Source organism: Aegilops tauschii, chromosome 3, assembly GCF_002575655.3.
Source record: "Aegilops tauschii subsp. strangulata cultivar AL8/78 chromosome 3, Aet v6.0, whole genome shotgun sequence".
NCBI lineage: Eukaryota > Viridiplantae > Streptophyta > Magnoliopsida > Poales > Poaceae > Aegilops > Aegilops tauschii.
In genome coordinates this window covers 12119608-12147145 of record NC_053037.3, presented here as the reverse complement: position 1 = coordinate 12147145, position 27538 = coordinate 12119608, and the positions used below count along the sequence as shown (strand labels likewise).

The window sequence follows — 27538 nt, the reverse complement described above, 5'->3', positions numbered from 1 at the left end:
CACCGGTCACATCACCATGTGACCAACATCCAAAGAGTTTACTAGAGTCAACAATCTAGTTCACATCTCTATGTGATTAACACTCAATGAGTTCTGATTTGATCATGTTATGCTTGTGAGAGAGGTTATTAGTCAACGGGTCAGAACCTTTCAGATCCGTGTGTGCTTTACGAATATCTATGTCATCTTGTGGATGCTACCACGCGCTATTTGGAGCCATTTCAAATGATTGCTCTACTATACGAATCCGGTTTACTACTCAGAGTCATCCGGATTAGTGTCAAAGTTCGCATCGACGTAACCCTTTACGACGAACTCCTTTTCACCTCCATCATCGAGAAAATTCTTTAGTCCACTACATACTAAGGATAAATTCGACCGCTGTCATGTGATCCATTCCCGGATCACTATTGTACCCCTTGACCAACTCATGGCAAGGCACACTTCATGTGCGGTACACAGCATAGCATACTGTAGAACCTACGTCTGAAGCATAGGGGACGACCTTCGTCCTTTCTCTCTTTTCTGTTGTGGTCAGGTCTTGAGTCTTACTCAATACTCACACCTTGTAACACAGCCAAGAACTCCTTTGCTGATCTATTTTGAACTCTTTCAAATCATGTCAAGGTGTGCGTTCTTTGAAAGTATCATCAGGCGTCTTGATCTATCTCTATAGATCTTGATGCCCTATATGTAAGCAGCTTTATCCATGTCTTCCTTTGAAAAACTCCTTTCAAACAACCCTTTATGCTTTTCAGAAATTTTACATCATTTCGGATCAACAATATGTCATTCACATATACTTATCAGAAATGTTGTAGCGCTCCCACTCACTTTATTGTAAATACAAGTTTCTAACAAACTTTGTATAAACCCAAAAACTTTGATCACTCCATCAAAGCGTATATTCTGACTCCGAGATGCTTGCTCTTGTCCATGGAAGGATCGCTGGAGCTAGCATACCTTTTAGCATCCTTAGGATCGACAAAACCTTTCTGATTGTATCACATACAACCTTTCCTTACGAAAACTGGTAAGGAAACTTGTTTTGACATCCATCTGCCAGATTTCATAAATTCAGCTAATGCTAACATGATTCCAACGGACTTAAGCATCGCTACGGATGAGAAAATCTCATCGTAGTCAACTCCTTGAACTTGTGGAAATACTCTTAGCCACAAGTCGAGCTTCATAGACGGTAACATTACCGTCCACGTCCGTCTTCTTCTTAAAGATCCATTTATCTCGGATTTCATGGCTTCTAACCATTTGTCGGAATATGGGCCCACCATCGCTTCTCCATAGCTCGTAGGTTCAGTATTGTCTAACAACATGATATCTAAGACAGGATCACGTACCACTCTGAAGTAGCATGCATCCTCGTCGTCCTACGAGGTTTGGTGGTGACTTGATCCGAAGTTTCATGATCACTATCATAAGCTTCCACTTCAATTAGTATAGGTGCCACAGGAACAACTTCCTGTGCCCTGCTACACACTAGTTGAAGTGACGGTTCAATAACCTTATCAAGTCTCCACCATCCTCCCACTCAATCCTTTCGAGAGAAACTTTTCCTCGAGAAAGGGCCTGTCTCTAGAAGCAATTACTTTTGCTTCCAGATGTGAAATAGGAGGAATACCCAACTGTTTTGGGTTTTCTATGAAGATGCATTTATCCGCTTTAGGTTCGAGCTTATCAGCCTGAAACATTTTTTACATAAGCGTCGCAGCCCCAAACTTTTAAGAAACGACAACTTAGGTTTCTCTAAACGGTGTCGTCTCAACGGAATTGCGTGGTGCCCCTTTTAAAGTGAATGCGGTTGTCTCTAATGCCTAACCCATAAATGATAGTGGTAATTCGATAAGAGACATCATGGTATGCACCATATCCAATAGGGTGTAGTTATGATGTTCGGACACACCATCACACTATGGTGTTCCAGGCGGTATTAATTGTGAAACACTTTCCACAATGTCTTAACTGTGTGCCAAACTCGTAACTCAGATACTCATCTCTATGATCATATCACAGACATTTTATCCTCTTGTCACGACGATCTTCAACTTCACTCTGAAATTACTTGAACCTTTCAATAATTCAGACTTGTGTTTCATCAAGCAAATACACTCAGCATCTACTCAAACCATCTGTGAAGTAAGAACCTAACGATATCCACTGCATGCCTCAGCACTCATTGGACTGCATACATCAAAATGTATTACTTCCAATAAGTTGCTCTCTTGTTCCATCTTACTGAAAACGAGGCCTTTCAGTCATCTTGCCCATGTGGTATGATTTGCATGTCTCAAGTGATTCAAAATCAAGTGAGTCCAACCGATCCATCTGCATGGAGTTTCTTCATGCATATATACCAATAGACATGGTTCGCATGTCTCAATCATTTCAAAAATGACTGAGTCCAAAGATCCATCTACATGGAGCTTCTTCATGCGTTCTATACCAATATGACTCAAATGGCAGTGCCACAAGTATGTGGAACTATCATTACTATCTTATATCTTTTGGCATGAACATGTGTATCACTACGATCGAGATTCATTTTAGGTGCAAGACCATTGAAGGTATTATTCAAATAAACAGAGTAACCATTATTCTCCTTAAATGAATAACCGTATTGCGATAAACATAATCCAATCATGCTCAACGCAAACACCAAATCTCGATGGTTGAGGGAGCATGCGATGCTTGATCACATCAACCTTGGAAACACTTCCAACACATATCGTCATCTCACCTTTAGCTAGTCTCCGTTTATTTCGCAGCTTTTATTTCGAGTTACTAACACTTAGCAACCAAATCGGTATCTAATACCCTGGTGCTTCTAGGAGTACTAGTAAAGTACACATTCGTATATCCAATATACTTCTGTCGACCTTGCCTGCCTTCTCATCTACCAAGTATCTAGGGTAGTTCCGCTTTAGTGAACGTTCCCTCATTACAGAAGCACTTAGTTTCGGGTTTGGGTTCAACCTTGGGATCCTTCACTAGAGCAGCAAACGACTTGTTGTTTCATGAAGTATCCCATTTTGCCCTTGCCCTTCTAGAAACTAGTGGTTTTACTAACCATCAACAATTGATGCTCCTTCTTGATTTCTACTTTCGCGGTGTCAAACATCGTGAGTTGCTCAAGGATCATCATAACTATCCCTGATATGTTATAGTTCATCATGAAGCTCTACTAGCTTGGTGGCAGTGACTATGGAGAACCATCACTCTCTCATCTGGGAGATTAACTCCCACTCGATTCAAGTGATTGTAGTACTCAGACAATTTGAGCACATGCTCAACGATTTAGCTTTTCTTCCTTAGTTTGCAGGCTTAAGAAACTTGTCTGAGGTCTCATACCTCTTGACGTGGGCACTAGTCTGAAATCCCAATTTCAGTCTTCGGAACATCTCATATGTTCTGCGACGTTTCAAAAACGTCTCTTGTGCCACAATTCTAAACCGTTAGCATTACGCATTGAACTATCACGTAGTCATCAAAACGTGTATGTCAGATGTTTCGCAACATCTACAGACGACGCTGAGGTTCAGCACACCGAGCGGTGCATTAAGGACATAAGCCTTCTGTGCAGCAATGAGGACAATCCTCAGTTTACGGACCCAGTCCGCATAATTGCTACTACCAACTTTCAACTAAATTTTCTCTAGGAACATATCTTAAACAGTAGAACTAAAGCGTATGACATAATTTGCAAAGACCTTTTGACTATGTTCATGATAATGAAGTTCATCTGATTATGAACTCCCACTCAGATAGACATCCCTCTAGTCATCTAAGTGATACATGATCCGAGTCAAACTAGGCCGTGTCCGATCATCACGTGAGACGGACTAGTCATCATCGGTGAACATCTCCATGTTGATCGTATCTACTATACGACTCATGTTCGATCTTTCGATCTCTTGTGTTCCGAGGCCATGTCTGTACATGCTAGGCTCGTCAAGTCAACCTAAGTGTTTTGCATGTGTTCCGAGGCCATGTCTGTACATGCTAGGCTCGTCGACACCCGTTGTATTCGAACGTTAGAATCTATCACACCCGATCATCACGTGGTGCTTCGAAACAACGAACCTTCGCAACGGTGCACAGTTAGGGGGAACACGTCTCTTGAAATTTTAGTGAGGGATCATCTTACTTACTACCGTCGTTCTAAGCAAATAAGATGCATAACATGATAAACATCACATGCAATCAAATAGTGACATGATATGGCCAATATCATTTTGCTCCTTTGATCTCCATCTTCGGGGCACCATGATCATCTTTGTCACCGGCATGACACCATGATCTCCATCATCATGATCTCCATCATTGTGTCTTCATGAAGTTGTCACGCCAACGATTACTTCTACTTCTATGGCTAACGCGCTTAGCAATAAAGTAAAGTAATTTACATGGCGTTATTCAATGACACGCAGGTCATACAAAAAATAAAGACAACTCCTATGGCTCCTGCCGGTTGTCATACTCATCAACATGCAAGTCGTGATTCCTATTACAAGAATATGATCAATCTCATACATCACATATATCATTCATCACATCTTCTGGCCATATCACATCACATAGCACATGCTGCAAAAACAAGTTAGACGTCCTCTAATTGTTGTTGCAAGTTTTTTCGTGGCTTGTATAGGTTTCTAGCAAGAACGTTTCTTACCTACGTAAAACCACAACGTGATATGCCAATTTCTATTTACCCTTCATAAGGACCCTTTTCATCGAATCTGTTCCGACTAAAGTGGGAGAGACAGACACCCGCTAGCCACCTTATGCAACTAGTGCATGTCATTCGGTGGAACCTGTCTCACGTAAGCGTACGTGTAAGGTCGGTCCGGGCCGCTTCATCCCACAATGCCGCCGAAACAAGATAAGACTAGTAGCGGCAAGAAGAATTGGCAACATCGACGCCCACAACTACTTTGTGTTCTACTCGTGCATAGAAACTACGCATAGACCTAGCTCATGATGCCACTGTTGGGTAACGTAGCAGAAATTCAAAATTTTCTACGCATCACCAAGATCAATCTATGGAGTTTACTAGCAACGAGAGGGAAGGAGTGCATCTACATACCCTTGTAGATCGCGAGCGGAAGCGTTCAAGAGAACGGGGTTGATGGAGTCGTACTCGTCGTGATCCAAATCACCGATGATCCTAGCGCCGAACGGACGGCACCTCCGCGTTCAACACACGTACGGAGCAGCGACGTCTCCTCCTTCTTGATCCAGCAAGGGGGGAGGAGAGGTTGATGGAGATCCAGCAGCACGACGGCGTGGTGGTGGAAGTAGCGGGATCCCAGCAGGGCTTCGCCAAGCGCAAGCGGGGAGGAAGAGGTGTCACGGGAGGGAGAGGGAGGCGCCAGGGCTTGGATTGCTGCTGCCCTCCCTCCCCCCCCCCACTATATATAGGGCCAAGGGAGAGGGGGGGCGCAGCCTTGGCCCTTCCTCCAAGGAAGGGTGCGGCCAGGGAGGAGTCCTTCCTCCCCAAGGCACCTCGGAGGTGCCTTCCCCCTTTAGGACTCTCCGTTTATCTTATCTCTTGGCGCATGGGCCTCTTGGGGCTGGTTCCCTTGGCCCATATAGGCCAAGGCGCACCCCCCACAGCCCATGTGGCCCCCCCGGGGCTGGTGGACCCCTTGGTGGACCCCCGGACCCCTTTCGGCACTCCCGGTACAATACCGATAAAGTGCGAAACTTTTCCGGCAAACAAAATAAGACTGCCCATATATAAATCTTTACTTCCGGACCATTCCGGAACTCCTGGTGACGTCCGGGATCTCATCCGGGACTCCGAACAACTTTCGGGTTACCGCATACATGTTACTTGCAGACATGACCGAGACGACTCTCCGGTCAATAACCAACAGCGGGATCTGGATACCCATGTTGGCTCCCACATGCTCCTCGATGATCTCATCGGATGAACCACGATATCGAGGATTCAATCAATCCCGTATACAATTCCCTTTGTCTATCGGTATGTTACTTGCCCGAGATTCGATCGTCGGTATCCCGATACCTTGTTCAATCTCGTTACCGGCAAGTCTCTTTACTCGTTCCGTAACACATCATCCCGTGATCAACTCCTTGGTCACATTGTGCACATTATGATGATGTCCTACCGAGTGGGCCCAGAGATACCTCTCCGTTTACACGGAGTGACAAATCCCAGTCTCGATTCGTGCCAACCCAACAGACACTTTCGGAGATACCTGTAGTGCACCTTTATAGCCACCCAGTTACGTTGTGATGTTTGGTACACCCAAAGCATTCCTACGGTATCCGGGAGTTGCACAATCTCATGGTCTAAGGAAATGATACTTGACATTAGAAAAGCTCTTAGCAAACGAACTACACGATCTTGTGCTAGGCTTAGGATTGGGTCTTGTCCATCACATCATTCTCCTAATGATGTGATCCCGTTATCAACGACATCCAATGTCCATGGTCAGGAAACCATAACCATCTATTGATCAACGAGCTAGTCAACTAGAGGCTTACTAGGGACATGGTGTTGTCTATGTATCCACACATGTATCTGAGTTTCCTATCAATACAATTCTAGCATGGATAATAAACGATTATCATGAACAAGGAAATATAATAATAACCAATTAATTATTGCCTCTAGGGCATATTTCCAACAAGCGGCTGCGGAGATGGTCATGCCGCAGGGCATCTGGATGGAGGAGATTCCAGCGAAGAAGGCGAAGAAGAAGCTGGCGGTTGTCGTCGGTCCCGGTGGGAACGATGAGGCGGTGATGGCGAGGTTTGCACGGGAGCATCCGGAGTACGTCCAGGCCGAGCAGGAGTACTTTTGGAAGCGTGACGCCGAGGAGTAGAAGAAGAAGGAGGTGAAGATGGAGGACGAGGCCGGCACCTCGACGGTGATCCCCATCGAGTCGTCATCAGAGGACTGGGGTGAGTCGGAGGAGGAGAACGAGGGGTGCGATGACCCAGACACGGACGAGTTCAGGGCGCAGTTCCGCAGCTCGGACGTTGATGAGTAGTTTCATCTAGTAGTAGTTGAATTATGTATGAAAATTTAAGTTTGAACTATGTTGAAATGAGGTTGTAGTTGGAAGTTTTCAGCATTTTACATCTCTACTTTGCATCTTCTGTTGCAGTTGTTTTTTTACATATCCAATTTGCATCTTCTGTTGCAGTTGACACTTTTTTGGAGATGTAAAATTTTACATCTCTTGTATACATCTTCAAAATTTGCATCATCTGTTGGAGATGCTCTAACCACCTACATAATCCCTTCTAATCCTATTATAATCCCTGCTTTTCCTAACCACCAAGGCAATACTAGTTTGGCATGTGGCGCAGTTGCTCATGTCCCTTTGTAAAGGCACCCCTGGGGCATCCCTGTAATGATGTATAAGACATCATCATCAATAAAGCTACCCAAATGTTAAGTGCCACATGTGTGGCACGAATTACTTCGGTTTTGATGTTTTTTATAACTAAAGTTGTCATCTGGAAAAAAAACAAAAATAGATGAAACTTGCCAACCGAAAAGAAGTTGTCATACTTGACAACTAAAGTTGCCATCCTCGCGTCACTAAACTTTCCATGTTCGGAGTTGCCACGTGTTCGTGCCACACGTGACATTTATCAGGGTCCTAAAGATAACACACTTACATCTCTGTCAATTGTCTCTCTACATTGCCATGAGGAGTTGCGGTCGAGCACCTAAGAGCCCGCCGCCATCTTCTCGTGGGGGGCCACGCCGGAGAGTGATGTCGCCTCCAGGGTTTGGGGATTGGCCAGGCCACATAGGAGTGGCTGTGGAGCGCCGGCCGAGGGTCACAGACTATGGCCGAGGAGCGCGTGTGTCGCCGTGCATCGTTCGACATCGGGTCCAGGCTCGCGGTGCTGGCCACTTGGGATCGGTCCTCGAGAGCGGTCGTTGGTCGGGGCTGCGTCCGGCTCGCGAGTAGCCCGTGAGCACCTTGACAAAATGCCTCCAGATCGACGAGTCCAAAGCCTCAATATTTTTGTTCCACCAGTCCTCAAGTGTACAAAAAACTGGGGCCAAGCTTGCCATGATCAAGGAGCAGCCAGCAACGATACCCCAAAGGCTCAAACGCCCTGGACAAAACGGCAGCCCCGAGAGAGATTTAAAAAAAAAAGATATTCAGTGAGTGATGCTCGTTTGTTTCAAATTCAGCATGGCACGATCCGTGGTTAGTGCTTTGGGATATAGGAGAACTGAAGCAAAACAAACAACCTGTACTTCTGCTCAACTTTGGCCTCCCAAAGCTTGTGCTTCTCGAAAAAGGCTGGACACACCTTCAAATTGCGCCTTATATGCTATAGAATCGATTTTCTACAAGATATAACATGGAGGCTGGAGCTGAGCCTGCAGCCTGCAACTCATTGGTTCAAAACTGAGGGTTGATGCTTGACCAGAATCGGTTTTCTCCTCCACCGAGAATTACTCTTTTCTATAGATATGGCCAAAACATTTTAGAATTATTTTCTTGCTTGTAGGCAACAATCACTAGTAGAAAACAGGGCTTTGGCCACAGCTTAATGTACACATTAGTCCCGGTTGCATTACGAACCGGGACTAATGTGAGCATTAGTCCCGGTTCGAGCGGCTAGAGCGTCGGGAAGGCATTATTCCCCGTTCAAATGGGACCTTTAGTCCTGGTTTGAGACACGAACCGTAGGCCGTTTTGCAAATTTTTGGAATCCTCAAATTATAAAAGGAAAAAAGTTATGCTCAAATTTCAGTTTTTTTGAATTTTGGTTAAATCTGGTCAAACTGTGGTCAAACTACTTATTCAAGAAGTATTAGTGTTACTAAATAATTATTCAAGAATATTAGTGTTACTAAATAATTATTTCAGTTTTTTTGAATTTTGATCAAATCTGGTCAAATTGTGGTCAAACTATAGTCAAACTATGGTCAAACTACTTATTCAAGAAATATTAGTGTTACTAAATAATTATTGTTTTTTAGAATAATAGTTTCAAACTCAAACAGTGAAACGTGTGACTTCATGCACAAGCTAAACTCCTGAGGGTTAATAGGATTGACATCTTACTATTGTCAGGAAAACAACAAGTGCAGACTTGGAAACTAGGCGGAATAGAACTCGGAAGTTAAGCGTGCTCAGGCTGGAGTAGTGACAGGAGGATGGGTGACTGGTCGGGAAGTTAGATGATTCGGAATGATGAGGGGTGATTAGAGAATAGAGATTATAGCTTAAATTGAGCAGTGATGAGGGGTGATTAAAGATTAAATTGTAAAATAATTCAGAAAATTGAAAATCGGGAAAAAATTAAAAAAATTCAAAAAAAAATTTCAAAAAATTTCCTGTTACCAACCGGGACTAAAGGTGGAGCTCCAGACAGCGGCCACGTGGAGGGCCTTCAGTCCCGGTTCGTAACAGAACCGGGACTAAAGTGGGGGGGGGGGCTTTAGTCCCTCTGGAACCGGGACTAAAGGCCCGTTTTCTACTGGCGAAATTAACTTGGCAATTTTAATGTTAATCATAGCTATACATGAGTAATTCTTGATTCATAGGCCCGTTTTTGAAAAGGAGGTAAAAACCCTAAACTCTACATCAGGTGATACACATACCCCGTTATTCAATTATTCAAGTTTGATTACAAGAATTTGCTACTACACCAAACAAAAGAAAAAATAGAAAGACACTGCAGAGAAATAGTCGCTTCACGCTTCCTCCTCAATGTTGTTTTAGGTTGCGGTTGAGCACAAGACGGAACATGGTAACTGAACTTGGTATAAGGGGGTATCCTTGATTCCCATATCACTAATACAAAGTCACCCTTGGGAAGAATGGAGGGATCATCAATGATGTCTCTAATCCTAATCTTGGGTAGTCTCCTTTCGGAAACCTCAGCTTCAGTCAGAGGAGGCATAACATATAGCGGAGCAGCGGGAGAAGGAAGAAAGCTGGTGAAGTCGACTGGATAATGTCTTTCGAAACGGTTTGAGATATGCTCACCAAACATGGACAAGTTGTTCTTCATAACATTCTTGTATCTGTTAAACATACAAATCCAGTATTGAGGGCTTAGATTCGTCCTCAACCCATTGGTGACTGAATATGCTGCCACAAATGACCCGTCCAACAGTTTGATGAACTCTCCTGCCAACAGCATCAACTTTGGGTGGTCCTCACTCCGTGAACTTCCAAATGCTAGTGTCTTGAACAGGTAAATGTACTCCTCATCTGGTAATCTACTTAGGTGGATTGGCTTCACAGTACCATATCTCTTCAAGCTTTCCATCCTACTTATGATTATAACCTTACTTCCTATGCTCATGGATGTCATTGCCCGGTAAAAGGGTTTCCACTTCTCATCATCAACATCTGAATGAAATTCGACAATAACCAGTGTTCTTCCTGATGTGCACCTTTCATTGTCTATCCTACAGAAATTGTCTTCATTAAAGTGCAAAATTGAAGAGAAGTAACTACGGACGTTCTCATCATTGCATACATGAGCTACGAGAGTTTTCTTCCCGACTTGAAAGCCGCCGATGATGGCAAGCACAGGCGGAGAACCAAGATGGAAGCATTGTAACAAGAAGTTTATAACTTGTTGCTTCTCGGTCCAGCGACCGAACATGAAGTTGTTGATGTAAAGGTATGTATCATAGGGTCTGCGAAACATGGGTTGGCACCCACCCAAAAGTATAACGAACTCTGTGATATTAGAAACGGCAGTCTCTAAATTCAACAAGGCATCTTCCAGGTCGCACTTGTTATAAACTTTGTGGCTTGATACATCAGTGTTTGTGCGGAAGCGCTTCAGGGGAGTGCCAAGATATGATCCAAATGAGCCAGTATCCATCACTTCCTTGGAGCCCTCTTTGTTTATGAGTTGGTTGCACTTGAAAGTGTCTAGCGCATAATAACCGTGGTACATAGCCCTAGCCAGCATCTTCAGTTGTAGAAGCATACCAGAGTTGGTGATATACCGCGCATCTGCCTCCTCAACAACCATTTGAGCTCTTAACAAGAGTTGTTGCAACCTCTCCACATCCACATGCGTCTCCCCTGAGCATGTGAGAGCCGAGTATTTGCTTATCAGAAAGGAGTAAAATCTGCTAACGAGGTCACCTGTAACCGCAGAAAGAACCGCTTCCATCTCGAAAACTCTAGGTTGAGACTAAAGGGGATGAACCAAGAAAGTATTTTGGTTCTGAGCTTGTAGAGGAAATTGTTTTGGTTTTCAGCTTGTAGAGATCAGGTTCTGAGCTATTGTCTTCCTTTAAATGGATGACATGGTATTGCCGTGTAGCGTGAAATACCAATTGGGTGCGGTCTTGGTGATCAATCCACGTCAAGGTGGAACTAATCACAAGCATAATTAAGGTAGAGGCAGTTCTCACCACGGATGCATCTTGATATTTGAAAAAGTCTAAAGTCATTGTGGAATTGTGAGCGCATTGTTCAACTTTTCGTGACAGGCCTACACTAATCTGCTGTCCAATTAGTAGTTGGGTCTAAGTATTGGCGTGTAATTAGATTAGGAAAGCAACACGTGTAAGTCTAAGTCAAATCATCATAGCCAGATTCCCGCAATTTTTTATTTATCATAGGCCTCCTTTGGTTTGTAGGAATTCTATAGAATATGAATTTCAAAGAAAAAAATTCTTTGGACCGCTTTGATTTGTAAGAATGGATTCCTATTCGTATGTAGTATACGGACCAATCCTTGACATTTTAAAAGAAAAAAAAACATTAGCCTAAACTCAATAAATTTTTTCTATTTTTTATGTAGAGAAAAGATGGGCTATGATTTATACTTCAACACTATGCATTAAATGACATCTCTTTTCCTATAAAAATTAGAATACATGTCATTTCATTTTCTTTGATTTTTCTGTTCCTTTGATATTCTTAACCTATGAACTAAAGTAGACCATTGTAGCCAGAACCAGGGAACAACGCCACGTCCCTTGACCTGGGATCGCCGACTAGATCGTGGGTAGGTGTGGGATGACATGAAACTACGCCTTCAAGGTCTGCTGGTCTGCGGTTGACTTCAGGACGTTGACATGGACGAAGCGGATGGAAACAACATTCTCAAAAAAAAAACATGAAAAAAAAATCCCCATGGAAGAATATCCATTTGCAGTCACAGTAACCCACTTCTCCGCGCCTAGTAGTTATGTGACTCTCACTAGTAGAAAAATAGCCTATTGTCCCTGTTGGTAAGGGCCTTTTATCCCGGTTTTTGAACCGGGACTAAAGGGTCGTTACTAAAGCCTCCCCCTTTAGTCCCGGTTCTTACACGAACCGGGACTAAAGGCCCTACACGTGGCCGCTGCCTGGAGGTACACCTTTAGTCCCGGTTGGTAACATCAACTGGTACTAAAGGAAATTTTATGATTTTTTTTGAATTTTTTTTATTTTCAAATTTCTGAATTATTTTAACCTCTAATCTCTAATCATCACCCCTCATCATTCCAAATCATCTAACTTCCCGGACGATCACCCATCCTCTCATTACTCCAGCCTGAGCACGCTTAACTTCCGGGTTCTATTCTCCCTTCGTTTCCAAGTCTGCACTTGTTGTTTTCCTGACAATAGTAAGATGTCAATCGTATTAACCCTCAGGAATTTAGCTTGAGCATGAAGTCACACATTTCACTGTTTGAGTTTGAAACTATTGTTCTAAAAAAACAATCATTATTTAGTAACACTAATATTTCTTGAATAAGTAGTTTGACCATAGTTTGACTAGATTTGACCAAAATTCAAAAAAACAGAAATAATTATTTAGTAACACTAATATTTCCTGAATAATTAGTTTGACCACAGTTTGACCAGATTTGCCCAAAATTCAGAAAAACTGAAATAATTATTTAGTAACACTAATATTCTTGAATAATTATTTAGTAACACTAATACTTCTTGAATAAGTAGTTTGACCATAGTTTGACCAGATTTGACCAAAATTCAAAAAAACAGAAATAATTATTTAGTAACACTAATATTTCTTGAATAATTAGTTTGACCGTTGTTTGACCACAGTTTGATCAGATTTGACCAAAATTCAAAAAAACTGAAATAATTATTTAGTAACACTAATATTCTTGAATAATTATTTAGTAACACTAATACTTCTTGAATAAGTAGTTTGACCATAGTTTGACCAGATTTAACAAAAATTAAAATAAATGAAATTTGAGCATAACTTTTTTCCTTTTAGAATCTGAGGATTCTAAAAATTTGCAAACAGGCCATAGGCCGTCAAAATCGGATGCGGATTTTTGTGCTGAACATTTTGATATATTATACGTTTTTTTTCTGACATCGTATGCAAAAGTTATAGCCTTTTTACATTTTCCCTACACTTTTTGCAAAACATGTCCAAATTTAAGTTTTTAAATTTTCCTAACTAGTACTTGTAGTAACTTAACTACATCTGGAAGGATTTTAATTTTTGAAGTTTTTATCATTTTTTTTTGCTTTTTACAAAACTGAAAAGGCGATGGGGGGGGGGGGGGGGGGGTAGAGTTTGAAAATGGGACCTTTAGTACCGGTTCGTGCCATGAACCGGTACTAATGCCTCAAACCCCATTAGTACCGGTTGGTGGCTCGAACCAGGACTAAAGGTCTAACCTTTAGTACCGGTTGGTGCCACGAACCGGTACTAATGGGCATCGCACCCTTTAGTTCCGGTTCGTGGCACCAACCAGGACTAATGCCTTAGCCGCACGAACCGGGACCAATGCTCACATTAGTCCCGGTTCAGTCCTCATCATGTGAATATTGCCCTGTGACCAAAGCCCTGTTTTCTACTAGTGTCTAGATTTATTTTTCTCGAAAAATGTGAATTTTATAGTAGTTAAAAATGAAGCATCAAGAGAATCCAAACACTATAAGCACACACCCGGCATCTGAAAACTAGGATGCACACAACTAACATCAACATACCCAAAAAATAGAAGGTCGGCAACTAGCAAAGTCATATAAAATCAAATCTATGCATAGACGACGAAAAAAGGTTCAGATCCGCGAGCGGCAAACTGTAGCAATGACCGTACCGCACCAACCATTTCATGAGACCACACGGACAGTAAAGTTTTTTAACAGCAACACCTTCAGGAAGAAAATGGCACATGTCGTCACCGCATTCTAGTGCCAAAATCGATGCCTGCATGGCTGTGCCAAATGAGCCTGGGAGGAGCATGAGGCCATCCGCACGGTTGATGACTTCCTCTACAAGCCCGCCCACCTGGAGTCGTTAGAGCTTCATGCGGAGGAGTCCACCCTTCCCTGGATGACATTATGTGCACTTATTGCTCAGTTTCAAAGGAAACCGGTTGTCAGGGTGAGCGTCACCGCACCAACCCTACTCAAACTTTGAGTTGCTCTAGTTGACGACGAGGAGGTCTCTGAGGAGTGTGCTAGTTTAGTAACTATAGCTAGTTTGATATCTAGAACCAGTGAATGTTCAATGAATTTTGTGTATGAATGACATCAATGTTTGCGCGAATGTAGCATTTTAGTTCCCTATCTTTGTGTCAAATGCCATCAATATGTCTCAATGAACCATTTCTATCGTCCCATCTTTCTAATCCTCCCCCTCTCATTGTGATCCCATCTCGTCCTTTTGTTCCTCTCAATAGACGTTCACCAAAATAGGATGTTCAACACCACAAACTTAGGAAACATTGCAAATGAAAGTAATGCTCATGCCTACAACAACAAATTTAAATGCAATCTAGATGTCTAACAAAGGCGCTTTGAAAGAGACCTCCTCAGTGAGGGAAGCCGACCGTGTTGGTGATCCCACTCTGCCTGAAAGAAGAACATATTGAAAGTATACAATTGCTCGTCAAACTCCATGACAGAAAATCATCCATCTCATGTGACATCAATGGGATCACTAGAATATGCCTCACATCGACAACATCGAGAGAGATTCATTCCATTTTTTTGAAACTGCATCCTATTCCCACTCTCTGGAAAAAACACTCAACAAATCTGAAAGCGAGCCGCCTCCGGGGCCGCTCTCGACGACTCCAGAGGTACTCAGCCGCTAGCAACCTCGTCCTCCTCCTTTTTCCGTACTCCTTGCCGACACCGGTGGTGGCCTCCACGGCGGGCCAGCCGACAGCTGCGGGCCTCCCCACTGCGCCTCCCTCCCCCATCCCTCCTCCAAAACTTTGATTTGGCTTTGTGGTCTGCTAGCGCCGCCACTGCTCTCAATTTGGTTGGCTTGTCGGTGTGGCTTCGTCTCCATGCGGGTAACGATGCGGCTGGCCGCGATCCGTTGTTGTCGGATGCATGGCCGAGCTCGTTTTGTGGCCTGGCTATAGATGCGGCACGGCTCTCCTGCTGCTCTTGCTTTAGCGCTAACGCGACTTGAGTGACGGCGCGTTCAACCGACTTGCCGTCTGTGGGTGCGGTGTATGTCCACTCCGTAACCTGCCTGTTACTAATGCGGCGGACAGATGGAGAAATGTGAGGTGCCATCGGTATTGGTCCTTGTTGACTAGTCCGGACTGTGGCGGCGGTCTGGCTGCAAATTGTGGGGGTCACCAAATGGTCTTTGTGAGGATTTCTCTCCGCCAATTGGTTGAGCGTCACTTCCTTCATGAAGGCGTGTTGTTGAAGAATCTTGTTGTACGTGTGATTTCATGAGGTGGTTGGTCCGGCTATGATAATTCTTGTAGTTTGTCGGTTGCAAAACCCGATTGCTTCCCCCCCCCCCCCCCCCCCCCCCCGCGCATACACATAACTTTGGTATTATCACATTTTACTATTTGCCAGCGTGTTTTTTTATGTACGTTAGTGTTGGTTGTGTGCATTCTAATTCAGCCGAGACTGGATGTGTGTTCTTTATGTTTGTATCCTCTTAATGCGGGAGCAACTAGTTAACGAGCGCTCCTTCGGGAGCCTCGCAACGATCAGCGCCACTTGGCGCGCTCTCAGCCATTCGTCACGTGTCGCGCTCTGGACGCTCCCTCCAGATTTTGTTTTTTTATTTTTCCGCACGCGTTTTCGGCTTTTTAAACGGTTTTTTTTTGTTTTGGTTTTTCCCCGGTCATCCTTAACTTTTCGACCAAAAATTTTATTTCGAATTTTTTTTAAAAAATTTTACGTGAAAAAACGCGTTTTTTTTTTTGCAAAAAGTCACGGTTTTTCTTCCATGAGAGGCATGGTTGTGCTTTAGCGAGAGTCACGGCCGTGCCTTTTGGAAACAAAAAAAGCGTTTTATGTTTTTTTTCTTTCTTGAGAGTCACGGTTTTGCTTCCGCGAGAGGCACGGTTGTGCTTTCGCGAGAGTCACGGCCGTGCCTCTCGGAAAGGGAAAAACAAAACGTGTTTTCTGTTTTTTTCTTTCGCGAGAGTCACGGTTTTGCTTCCGCGAGAGACACGGTTGTGCTTTCGCGAGAGTCATAGCTGTGCCTCTCGGAAAGGGAAAAAAATACGCGTTTTCTGTTTTTTTTTCTTTTGCGAAAGTCACAGTTTTGCTTTCGCCAGAGGCACGGTTGTGCTTTCGCGAGAGTCACGGGCGTGCCTCTTACGGAAAGGAAAAAAACGTGTTTTTTTTTTTTTCCTTCCACGAGAGTCACGGTTTTGCTTCCCCGAGAGGCACTGTTGTGATTTCGCAAAAGGCACGGGCGTGCCTCTTTCAGAAAGGAAAAAAAAACGTGCTCCCGGTTTGGTTTTTTGGTCTTTTTTTCATGAAAAAAAAGTTCGTCAGAACCTATCAACATGGGATCTAGTTTTGAAGATCTCGACACGAGGAATCCAATGGTGAAAACGGTTTGAGATTTGGACGCATGGTTTAAGAGATAAAACGTTTTGAATAAACGGATCTACGAAAAAAGGGAAACTACCAGGTTGCGACAAGTGGCGCGCTGCATGTGCGCCACTTGTCGTGACCTGGGAAGGTGGAGTGTTATTTGCAACGAGTACTTCTTAATTAGTGATTTCGTCTTAATGCTCCCCATTCCATTTTTAAATCAATAAAATCAACCCTTTAATTTTTTAGGGAGCCCATTCTAGGCGTGGGGCTCTCGTCTTTCGGCCGTCATGAGCCCTGAAGCCCACGTAGAAGAAGGCCCAGTTAACTACAGGTGAGCTTCGTTTTGTTCTTTTCTTCGCTCCGGCCTTTGATTATAGTAGTCACAAAATCTGGCCATGGAAATCCCCCACGCCGCGCACCACCACCAACTCTCGCCCGCGGCGCCGCTCCGCCACCAATGGCCGCCGCCGCCGCCGCGGCCACGAGGAAGGACGGCGCCGACGCCCGCCCGCCCCCGCATCGCCTGAGGTCGCCCTCCAGGGTGGCGGCGGACTTCGCCATGGGCGGCGCCGCGGCGGTGGTGGCCAAGACGGGGGCGGCGCCGGTGGAGCGCGTCAAGCTGCTGCTGCAGAACCAGGCCGAGATGCTGCGCCGGGGCGCCCTCATGCGGCCCTACCGCGGGATCGCCGACGCCTTCGCCCGCGTGCTCCGCGAGGAGGGCGCCGCCGCGCTCTGGCGCGGCAACCAGGCCAACGTCATCCGATACTTCCCCACCCAGGTCAGCCCCCACTTCCTCCCTTCACTCCTTCCTTGATCCATCCACATTCTCGACTGGCAATCCACCCGTCTGATTAACGGACCGTATGAATCGTGATGCGTGCCATGCCTGCATTCAGGCAGGCTCCAGCAGCAGAATTAACAAGCAAAAGAATCCTATTTATGCATCCAAAATCTTATTTTTAGTCAGTTGATTTAGTGTTTAAATCTGCTGATGCAGTGGATCGGGTGAGGCTTATTTGTGTAATTCGCTTCACCCACACGTATTTTCTGTGGCCCTCAAACTTGCTCGCGGCTCTGAGATAGTGAGGTGCTGTCTGACTGGCTGGTAGCTCCCAACTTTTTCTCACCACAGAATACATAGTGTCTCTCCCTTAAACAAGGCTAGTTGTAAATTTATATCTGGCAGAGGGAAAGCAGGAATGGCTCAGAATCTGATCGGTCATGTGTGAAGAGCACTGCCAGATTTATCACAAAAGACAGAGGCCTCGTCGCGTCTTCAAAATGGAACAAAATTGTTCCACTGGGCGCAATATGAAAAATCAAGGCTCCACATACACACCACAAAGGCACACACTGGTGTCATAATGGTTATGCAGCTGAATTGTACTTGGCGGACTACTGTTATCTCTTTTCTGTATAACCAGTCGCTAAAAATATCTATAGCATATTCTTGGTCATGGATTCTGATGGGTGCTTTATATGGTGGAATTAGGAAGATAACCAGTGTCTATCACAGAATAAACTTATGCTTCCACTGTTACAATTATTTTCTGCAGGTTTTGTGAAATACAGTAGCTAAGAGTGAGAACTCCGTTCCCTTTCATGCTGAACCATCAAACATGACCCTGAGCAGCATGTTCATACCCTCGGCACGTGTACCAACCAGGGATTCTGATGGGTGCTGTACATAGTGGAATTAGAAAAATAGCTAGTGTGCGGATAGTTTACTATTGCAGAAAAAACTTATGCTCCTGCTGTCACAATTATTTCTGCGGGTTTTGTGTAATAGCTAAGAGTGAGGACCACATCCCATTTCATGTTGAACTATCAAACATGACTCAGAGTACATGTATATACCCTTAACTTGTTGATGTGAGGAAACACTCTGCTGTCATGAAAAACTTTCCTGTTAAAAAATGGAATGAAACCTGACCTGTGCACCTTCTGTGCAGGCCTGCAACTTTGCATTCAAAGGCTACTTCAAGAGCTTCTTTGGCTATGACAAGGAGAAAGACGGGAAATGGAAATGGCTAGCTGGAAATGTAGCATGTGGCAGTGCTGCAGGAGCCACAACATCATCCCTGCTATACCATCTGGATTATGCACGGACGCGGCTAGCCACTGACGCGATTGAATCCCGAGCTAACAAACGTCAGTTCAGGGGGTTGCTAGATGTCTACAAGAAGACACTTGCAACTGATGGTATTCGTGGATTATACCGAGGCTTCAGTGTGTCTATTGTGGGTATCACTCTATATCGGGGTCTTTATTTTGGCATCTACGACACCATGAAACCTATTGTACTAGTAGGGCCATTGGAGGTAACGTCATTCTTGTGTCATCTGCATCTCACAATTGAGGTTCCCACGAGACCAGTTTGACACACTTAGTTGTTATTGGATGCTTTTGCAGGGAAATTTCCTGGCCAGTTTTGCCTTGGGATGGACAATAACTACATTCTCCGGGGCCTGCGCCTACCCATTTGATACACTCCGACGAAGAATGATGTTAACTTCAGGGCAGCCATTCAAATACAGGAGCGCCTTCCATGCCGTAAAACAGATAGTTTCCACCGAAGGGTTCTTCACTCTATTCAGAGGGGTCGGTGCAAATATCCTCTCGGGAATGGCAGGAGCTGGAGTTCTTGCTGGGTATGACCAGCTCCAACGGTTTGCAGGCCAGCATGATTACAAAATTGAGAACAAGATGAAAGGGGCATTGAAATGATGTGCATGTGATGGATCTGCATGTGCCTGGGCAGATTCTTGGGTTTTCAGGTTGTGCGCTGGCCAGATGGGATGTGTTGTGAGCTACAATTACCGAGCTCACAGATCAGAACTTGAAATGCGTGCAAGAGTTAATGGGAATGAATTGATCAACACAACAACATTTCCTGGAGGTGAATCTTCACAGGATAGGAGATGGCATCATGGTGCAATAGATTATTCGTTTCTATACGAAGTTTTGAATACCATAACGACTAGACCTTATTCTTGAAGTGTAAATTAATATGGTTTCGAAAGCTGATGTCCCCATGTACACTATTAATGTAAACTGTAAATAGTACTGTAAAGAATAAAGAGTTTAGGGCCTCTTTGGTTCAAAGGAATTTCGTACCTTGTTAGGTTTGATCCATTTATCCATACCTGGAACATTAGTTTGCTGCCACACTTTTGTTGCATTTGCTGTATTGCTAAGACTGACATAAGCCATTGTTGTCGTTGTTGTGGATTTTTAGGGTACATTGTGGTATTTTTTGATTGATCAGGCGTCAAGACTCTCCTCTTCCGGCCTTGTTGATCATTTAGAAGGCCCAACTAATGATGATTTGTAGGCTTCCGCTGAGACTGGAATAAATCTGAGGTGAGCTTCATTTTGCATTGTCCTTTGTTTTGGCCTTTGATCATACCACAAACTAGATCATGGAATTGTCATTTTCAGTGTAAAACTCTCTATGTGGCTTGCTTGTTTTGAACAAGTATGTAGCGCCATGCTGAACAAGGCTTTTCACCACATATTAGTAGGTTACAAGTCGTTCTGAACTTTCAGTTCAGCTGGTGTAGCATTTCACTGCTGCACCACTGATTCTTCAGGATCTATCACAATTCTCAACTGAAACAAGTGGCAAGTTATCTGGTGAGAACTGCAATTTACTCTAGAAAATTAAGTTTGATTGGAATTTGGTGTTTTTAACCTCCACTGACAATGACTTTACTTTGATAAATTAGACTGTAATTTTGTCAAATTGTTTCCCCTGCATATATCCAAAGAACTTGGCAGTTTAAGCTTCTTAAAGAATTGCAAACATGTATGCAACACACAATTTAACTTGACAATCATAATCAGTTCTTATAGCGATAATACATCGAGTAGTTCTTGATTCACAACTGTAAGAAGTAAAACATAAAACAAACTCCACAAGTTTGGCTATAATATGAAAGAAAAAAACACTAGAGAGAAATAGTAGCTTCATGCTTCCTCCGCAAGGTTGTTTTAGGCTGCTGTTGAGCACAATACGGGACATGGTAACTGAACTCGGTATAAGGAGGTATCTGTGATTCCCATGTCACTAATACAAAGTCACCCTTAGGACGAAGGGAGGGATTCTCAATGATCTCTCCAATCCTTATCTTTGGTAGTTTCCTAGCTTCAGTTCGAGGAGGCATAAGGTGTAGTGGAGCAGCGGGAGAGGGAAGAAAGTTGGTGAAGTCTACTGCACATCGTTTTTTGAAACGGTCTGATGGATGCTCACCAAACATTGATAAGTTGTTCTTTGTCACATTCTTGTATCTCTTCAGCAGGGAGAGCCAGAACTGAAGGCTTAGATTTGTCCTCAACCCATTGGTAAGTGAATATGCTGCCACAAATGACCCGTCCAACAATTTGATGAACTCTCCTGCTAACAGTGTCAGCTTTGGGTGGTCCTCACCGTGGGCACTTCCAAATGCTAGTGCCTTAAAGAGGTAGCTGTACTCCTCATCTGGTAATCTACTTAGGTGAATTGGCTTCACACTACCATATCTAGTCAAACTTTCCATCCTACTAATGATTATAACCTTACTTTCTGTGCTTATGGATGTCACTGCCCGGTAAAATGATTTCCAGTCCTCATCATTGACCTCTGAAACAAATTTAACAACGACCAATACCCTCCCTGTGCACCTTTCTGTTTCTACCATATGAAAGTTGTCTCCATTGAAGTGCAAAATTGAAGAGAAGTAACTACGGACCTTTTCATCATTGCATACATGTGCTACCAGAGTTTTCTTCCCTACTAGATAGCCACCGATGATTGGAAGTACAGATGGAGAAGCACGAGGGTTGCGCTGCAACAAGAAGTTGATAACTTGTTGCTTCTCAGTCCAACGACCGAACATACAGTTGTCGACATAAAGATATGTGTCATAGGGTCTGCGAAACATGGGTTCACACCCACCCAAAAGTATGACAAACTCTGTGATATTAGAAACAACGGTCTCTAAATTTAACAAGGCATCTTGTAGGTCACTGTTGTTATCAACTTGGTGATTCGATACACCAGCATTTGCACGGAAGCGCTTCAAGGGAGTGGCAAGATATGAGGCAAATGAGCCAGAACTCATCACTTCCTTAGTGCCCTCTCTGACTAGTTGGTTGCACTTGAAGGTGTCTAGTGCATGATAACCATGGTACATAGCCCTAGCTAGCATCTTCAGTTGCAGAAGCATACCAGAGTTGGTGATGTACCGGCCATCCGCCTCCTCGACAACTGTCTGAGCTCTTAGCAGGAGTTGCTGCAACCTCTCGGCATGCTTCTCCTTCGAGCATGACACTTCTGAATACCTCCCGATCAAAAAGGAGAAGGATCTGCTAATAAGGTCACCTGCAGCCGCAGACAGAACAACTTCCATCCTGAGAACTTTGGGCTGAGTGACTACTGAACTGAAGGGGAATGCTGATGTTGAACTAGAAGCTTGTTTTGGTTTTCACCTTGTAGACTTCAGGTTTCGATGTATATATAAGGTGTACCGTGAAAGACCAGCTGGTGCGTCTCCGCTGGCCAATCTAAATTTGACGCGGGATCAATGGTTAGCATGAGGCGGAGGTAGTGCACACCACAAATCCATGGTGGGATCTTAGGAGGTCTAAATCGTTGTGGAGCTCTAAGCACATTGTGTGTTTTAGCTGCAAGTCTACAGTCTACATAGTACAATATGTTGCTTTTTTGCAGATTCTCCCATCTTCGTTTGACTGAAGGTCTTCCCATTGGGGTTGCATGACTTGCTTTTGCAGAAGTCCTCTAGCTGCTGTGACCTGATGGTTGTCAGTGGCCAAGTGGAGCTAGCAGGATGCCACTATGAGGCAAAGTGGCAAACAGAATAGACTGGGTGAGTTGGGATGAGTTGCTGAACCCAAAGAACATGGGTGGGTGACCTGTGCGTCAAAGACCTTGATAGATTCAGCGTCATGATGGTAGAATCGGTTTGTCGCCCTTGAGTTCTCATGGACAGTTACTGCTGGAATTCTAGTGTTCAGCAAGCTGAAGCAAAGTAAGGAATTTCATTGCCTGAAGAAGCATCCTGCATGAATCTGGTAGATGCGCGACCACCAAAAGGTACTCCAAATCACAAACTTTCTATTGAAAAAAAAATTCTCTGTACTCGAAATCACTCTACATTGCTTGCTTGTAGAACAAGCACGCACCATCATCCTGAACGGGGTTGCAACAGTCTCGTACAGTGTTTTCCTGGTAAATGTAGTAGCAATTATCATATTGTGACTTCACTAGATCATATGCTCATTGCCTGCCAGGAACAAGTATTTCACACAGAACACGCAGTTCGTCCCTTGAAGCACCTAAAATTAATTAATTATTAGACGCATGCATCTCTACCACATACTAGTCAGTAACAAGTTGCTGTGAATTTTTAGCTGGTGTAGCATTCCACTGCTGCACAGACAATTCTTCAGACTAAGTCTCAACTAGCATGCATTAGTTGTAGCACTATATTTTTCTACATCAATAACCTAACAAGTAGTAGAGGGGCCTCGACTGAAAGTGATACAAAGCACTGATCATCTAACATGAACCACGGGATTCAAAGCACTGACGAAGCGTACTTTGTCTCATACGGATGGGCGTCAGCTGGATCTCGTACCCACGCATGTCGCGCATTATCTTTGTGATACTGACAGTGATGCTCTCGGTGCTGGGGGCAGGGGGCAACATATAGGGAACCGCCGTCCTCTGTTGGTGGCCACCCGTCGGAGAGGGTGGTGCTGCTGACCTGGAAACGTGAATATTGCTCCCAATCCATGTCGACGTTACTCGAGCCAAGTTGGCACCTGAACTTGCGCCCCTTCTCCGTGGTGGCGGCGGCATCAGGATCGACACACAAGACGGAGGCTGCATTGCCATAAGGTGGCACCGGAGTGAACTTCACCAGGAAAAACGGGCCGCCGTCTCGGCTGTGGAGAACCTGCACCCCTTCTTTCACGTGCAGGGTGAGCTTAACATTGTACTCCAGCTCGGTGGATGACCATATGTGACCGCCAGTGAGATGATCCAACAGCTTGACGGTGGAGCCACCATTGAAACCGCAGCCCGGTTCCGGGCAGAAGCATGGCGCATGCGTGCATGACTTGTGGTGCTCCTCCACCTTGTGGTAGTGCGTCTTGGTGGTGCACCCATAGGCGGCATTGGCGCAAGGGACGTGGAATGACTCCAGGATTTTGTCAATTGCATTGCAGCGGTGGTACTCGCCGGTGTGGGAGCACGTGTGGCACTTGTCCTTGTTGGGGAGGTTGCTGTGGCAGGATGAGCAGATCACATGCCCGACGGCGCACTGCGTGTCAAGAAGGAAATTTTATGTGAAAATGATGCTCATGCTAAAAACATAGGCCTTCAGTTTCAGTTCAGAAAGTTAGAGGGAAACAACGGTGGGGAGCCATGCAAAACTTGATTAATTAATTTGTTTCTTGGAAATGATGTTCAGGTGGTAACACTCAGAGTATAATCTCCTACCTCAGTTTTTTTTGTTGGCATTTTTGTAGCAAGGGAGGTGTTTTGCTACAAGTCTGTAAGAGAAAATGGGTGGCGTAAGGTGTTCAGATTGCTTATTACCCTCCAGTAGTTTCTTCAGATAGTTCAGTTTCACAGTAAAGGTTAAAACTTACGTCTTTCTGGCGACTCAAGTATTCTGACAAAGCAAAATGTGATTTCAAGGTGGGGTAGAACTAGGAGCATGAGAGTAACTGTTTTCATTTTCTTCCTTTTTCGTGTTTGTTGTGTGTTGACACTTATCAGAGTACCCAAGTGTGTATCAAAGAAGAGAATGCAGCTTGTGAAAAGGATACCACTGCTTTCTTCAGTTTCAGTTCAGAAGGTTGGTGTCTATCTGAATCTGTGTGTTTCTTTTGCAGGCTCCCAACGCAATGGTGGATCAGATGGGGCTAACAGTGGTGCCATCGGCATATGATACGTGCAGGGGAAAATGAGCAGGGATTTTGATAAACAAAGAGAAGTGAATTTGAGTGGAGGGGTGAGACCTGGAACACTGGAGGCCGGAGGGGGTCGAAGCAGATGGTGCAGTCGAGAACATCCGGGTCGATGATGCCGGTGATGCCCGCCGCCGCCATCCCGCTCATCTGCTCCGGCAGCTGCTGTCGCCGCCGATGGTGATCCCCTTTCCTCCTCTTCTTGCCGCCGCTGCTGCAGCTCTCCTCCATTGACTGCATGACTGTTAGTGTTAGGCCCGTGGATTGATCCATACTCGTTCAAAAGTCACGCACTGCAGTGAGTGCAGGATCTACTAGCCGTTGTGTTTATTGACGTGATGTGACGACGCAGCGTGGTGCTAGGCTACGAGCTACCTAGCTAACTAGCCGTTTTTCGTTTTTCAAATCCGTCTTCGACCCTGGAATTATGGTGGATACTACTTTTTTCTTGCCATTTCGGTTTTGGGTTTCTGAAACTTTCTTTCTCTCTCTGTGGAAGAGCATATGTGTATGCAGGTATCGGTTAAAATGGGCCATCTCAAGAAATATATTTAACCTTCACCAATCAAGGTAGTGTTGCCAGCGTTACATGCTTGCAAAATTGTGGCAACATTTGTTTTTTCTTGCAGTAAGTTAAAACATGTAGTACGCTTCATGTAGCCTATAATGTTAGCCCTCCAAATAGCATTAACACGTTATTTTAGACGTGGCTTAATGGAGTGGAGCCAAGTACTGCGGACATATTCGAATAGGAGTATGCGTATTACTCTGGGTTATATGAAACTACAGAAATGACATGATTTTTAAGAGACAAACTCTTATAATTCTTCTGCAGGTTACATACAGAGTCACTGCTTGGATCCGTATGTGGTCGTTACTCAGTCATGCGGTAGCCAAGGAGATTATGGCTATTGGGTGCAACCGTTGAGAGACGGTAGCACGGGACACTTACAACCGATTTGGATGGCGGTCCAATACACTAGTAGAAAACATGCCTTTCATCCAGAGCATTAGTCCCGGCCGCGTTTTGGCCTGGGACTAATGTGATAATTAGTCCCGGTTCCAACGGCTAGGAGTGGACGGGGGCACGGCCACCTTTAGTCCCGGTTCAAATGGGACCGGGTGATACCAACCGGGACTAAAGGGGTGACGGCAGGCTGGCGGCCGGCTAGAGGTGGACCTTTAGTCCGGGTTTGTATCACCAACCGGGACTAATGATATCCCTAAATAAACTGCTTCGTCCAGCCTGAGTCCAAGCTTTCTCCTTTCTCTCCTCTCTGTTTCCTTCACCTAGTTCGAGCTCATCCTCCATTTTTGCCAAGATTTGACAAGATTTGAGGCCCTCCATCTATCCAAGGGTTCTAAAAAGTTAGCAACTTCATCCTTTCATCTCACATTGCTAGTTTAGTTCGTTTCATACTCTATAAGTACAGTCATTTGTGGGTTTTAGTTTGACAGTAATTATGTGGGAGCTTATTTGATTTATATGCAATTTGAGTTCAAATTAACTTCTTAGTTTGCATATATGTAGGTGTGGTTTACTTAGTGCCTTCCCGTCCTCGTCTTCACCGCCATCGATTACCCGCGCGCTCCCTCGCTGGCACCACCTTGGTGAGGCTCTTGTTCTTATCCTTTTTGTAAAAAAAAGTCTTAGTTGTTTGTTATATATAACTTTCTTACATGTATGGTTGTTTGTTATATATAGTGTTATGGTTTTGATATCCGTCCCAATCGGCCCTCGTCCGGTTTATGACTCGGATGTGGTATATTATCTTTTATAACTATTTGTTTCATTTCGTGTCTATGACAAGCCCATCAAGTTGACATAGATATTTTTATCTAGGAGGTATGTGAACTGAAAATTGCAACCGACATTCTTGTCGAGAAGTTAAATTTAGTTGACAAAGAAAACGATTATTTGAAAGAAAATTTGGAAAGAATTGAAGAAGAGAAGATGAAATTGGAGTTGTATGTTGCCGATGTCGTCGATGATCACAAGATCAAGATGGATGCAATGCGCTTGAAGATTAGAAAATATGCCGTTAATAAAGAGGCTTGGTATCATTATGCTGTTGGATCAATTATTATCTTAGTTGCGATTTTGATCGCATTTGTTGTTGCATTTAAATGCTTTAGCTAGATAGTTCTATGTTGTTTTATGAGAAGTATGTATGAACTGACGACAAAACGCACTGCACGACCAACGCGCTTCACGACCAACATACACTCCGACCTATGCCCCCCTCCCCTTCAAGATGTTTATGAAAAAATAATTGAGCCGAAGGCGAGCAAGAACGGCCTCGCGTCCACGACCAACTCACACTCCGACCTATGCCCCCCCCCCCCCCCCCCCGGTCGAAATGTTTATGAAAAAACCAAGCCGAAGGCGAGCAGGAGTGGCCTCGCGTCGGAGCGCCGCGTGACCACTGGTCTAAGTCTACAAGCTGATACAACTCATGCCTCTCTTTGTAAGAATTCGTAGCCATTGCTCGAGAAACGCACGTCCGTGCCTGTAACAGAGGCTTCATTCACATCGGTGTGTCTTGACCCTCGACACTCATGCCTCTAGACTCTTCACGATCGTGCCTCAACATGATTCCCGCACGAGTGTCTTTTTGATAAAGTTTATGGTTGCTTACTTGAAAGGTGACATTTGATAGTGATGGAAGCCCCCACCTGTAATTACCTCATAAATCTCCATTTTCCGAAAATATAATGGGAAAAAGGGAAACAAAAAGGAAACAGGGAACCAACGAATGCAACCGGTACGCAAGCGG

At 44.3% G+C, this 27538-nt stretch overlaps 2 protein-coding genes and 1 long non-coding RNA gene across 3 annotated transcripts; 2 read left to right on the top strand and 1 right to left on the bottom strand.

The window, feature by feature from the left end:
- The first annotated feature begins 17146 nt into the window (after positions 1-17146).
- On the top strand, positions 17147-19889 carry LOC109776847 (ADP,ATP carrier protein ER-ANT1). Its single transcript, XM_020335513.4, has 3 exons — positions 17147-17562; positions 18737-19105; positions 19197-19889. The coding sequence occupies exons 1-3, from the start codon at positions 17242-17244 to the stop codon at positions 19509-19511; spliced, it is 1005 nt and encodes a 334-aa protein (XP_020191102.1). The 5' UTR covers positions 17147-17241; the 3' UTR covers positions 19512-19889.
- A 264-nt stretch (positions 19890-20153) lies between these two features.
- Positions 20154-25215, top strand: LOC123497790 (uncharacterized). The gene is made up of 3 exons (XR_006671586.2): positions 20154-20420; positions 22557-22878; positions 24687-25215. It is a non-coding gene; the product is annotated as an uncharacterized lncRNA (long non-coding RNA).
- Positions 23108-25034, bottom strand: LOC120976353 (putative E3 ubiquitin-protein ligase SINA-like 6). The gene is made up of 2 exons (XM_040403231.3): positions 24813-25034; positions 23108-24109 (listed from the first exon to the last, which is right to left on the bottom strand). Exons 1-2 carry the CDS (start codon positions 25032-25034, stop codon positions 23363-23365), a joined length of 969 nt encoding a protein of 322 aa, XP_040259165.1. The 3' UTR covers positions 23108-23362.
- Positions 25216-27538: the final 2323 nt, after the last annotated feature.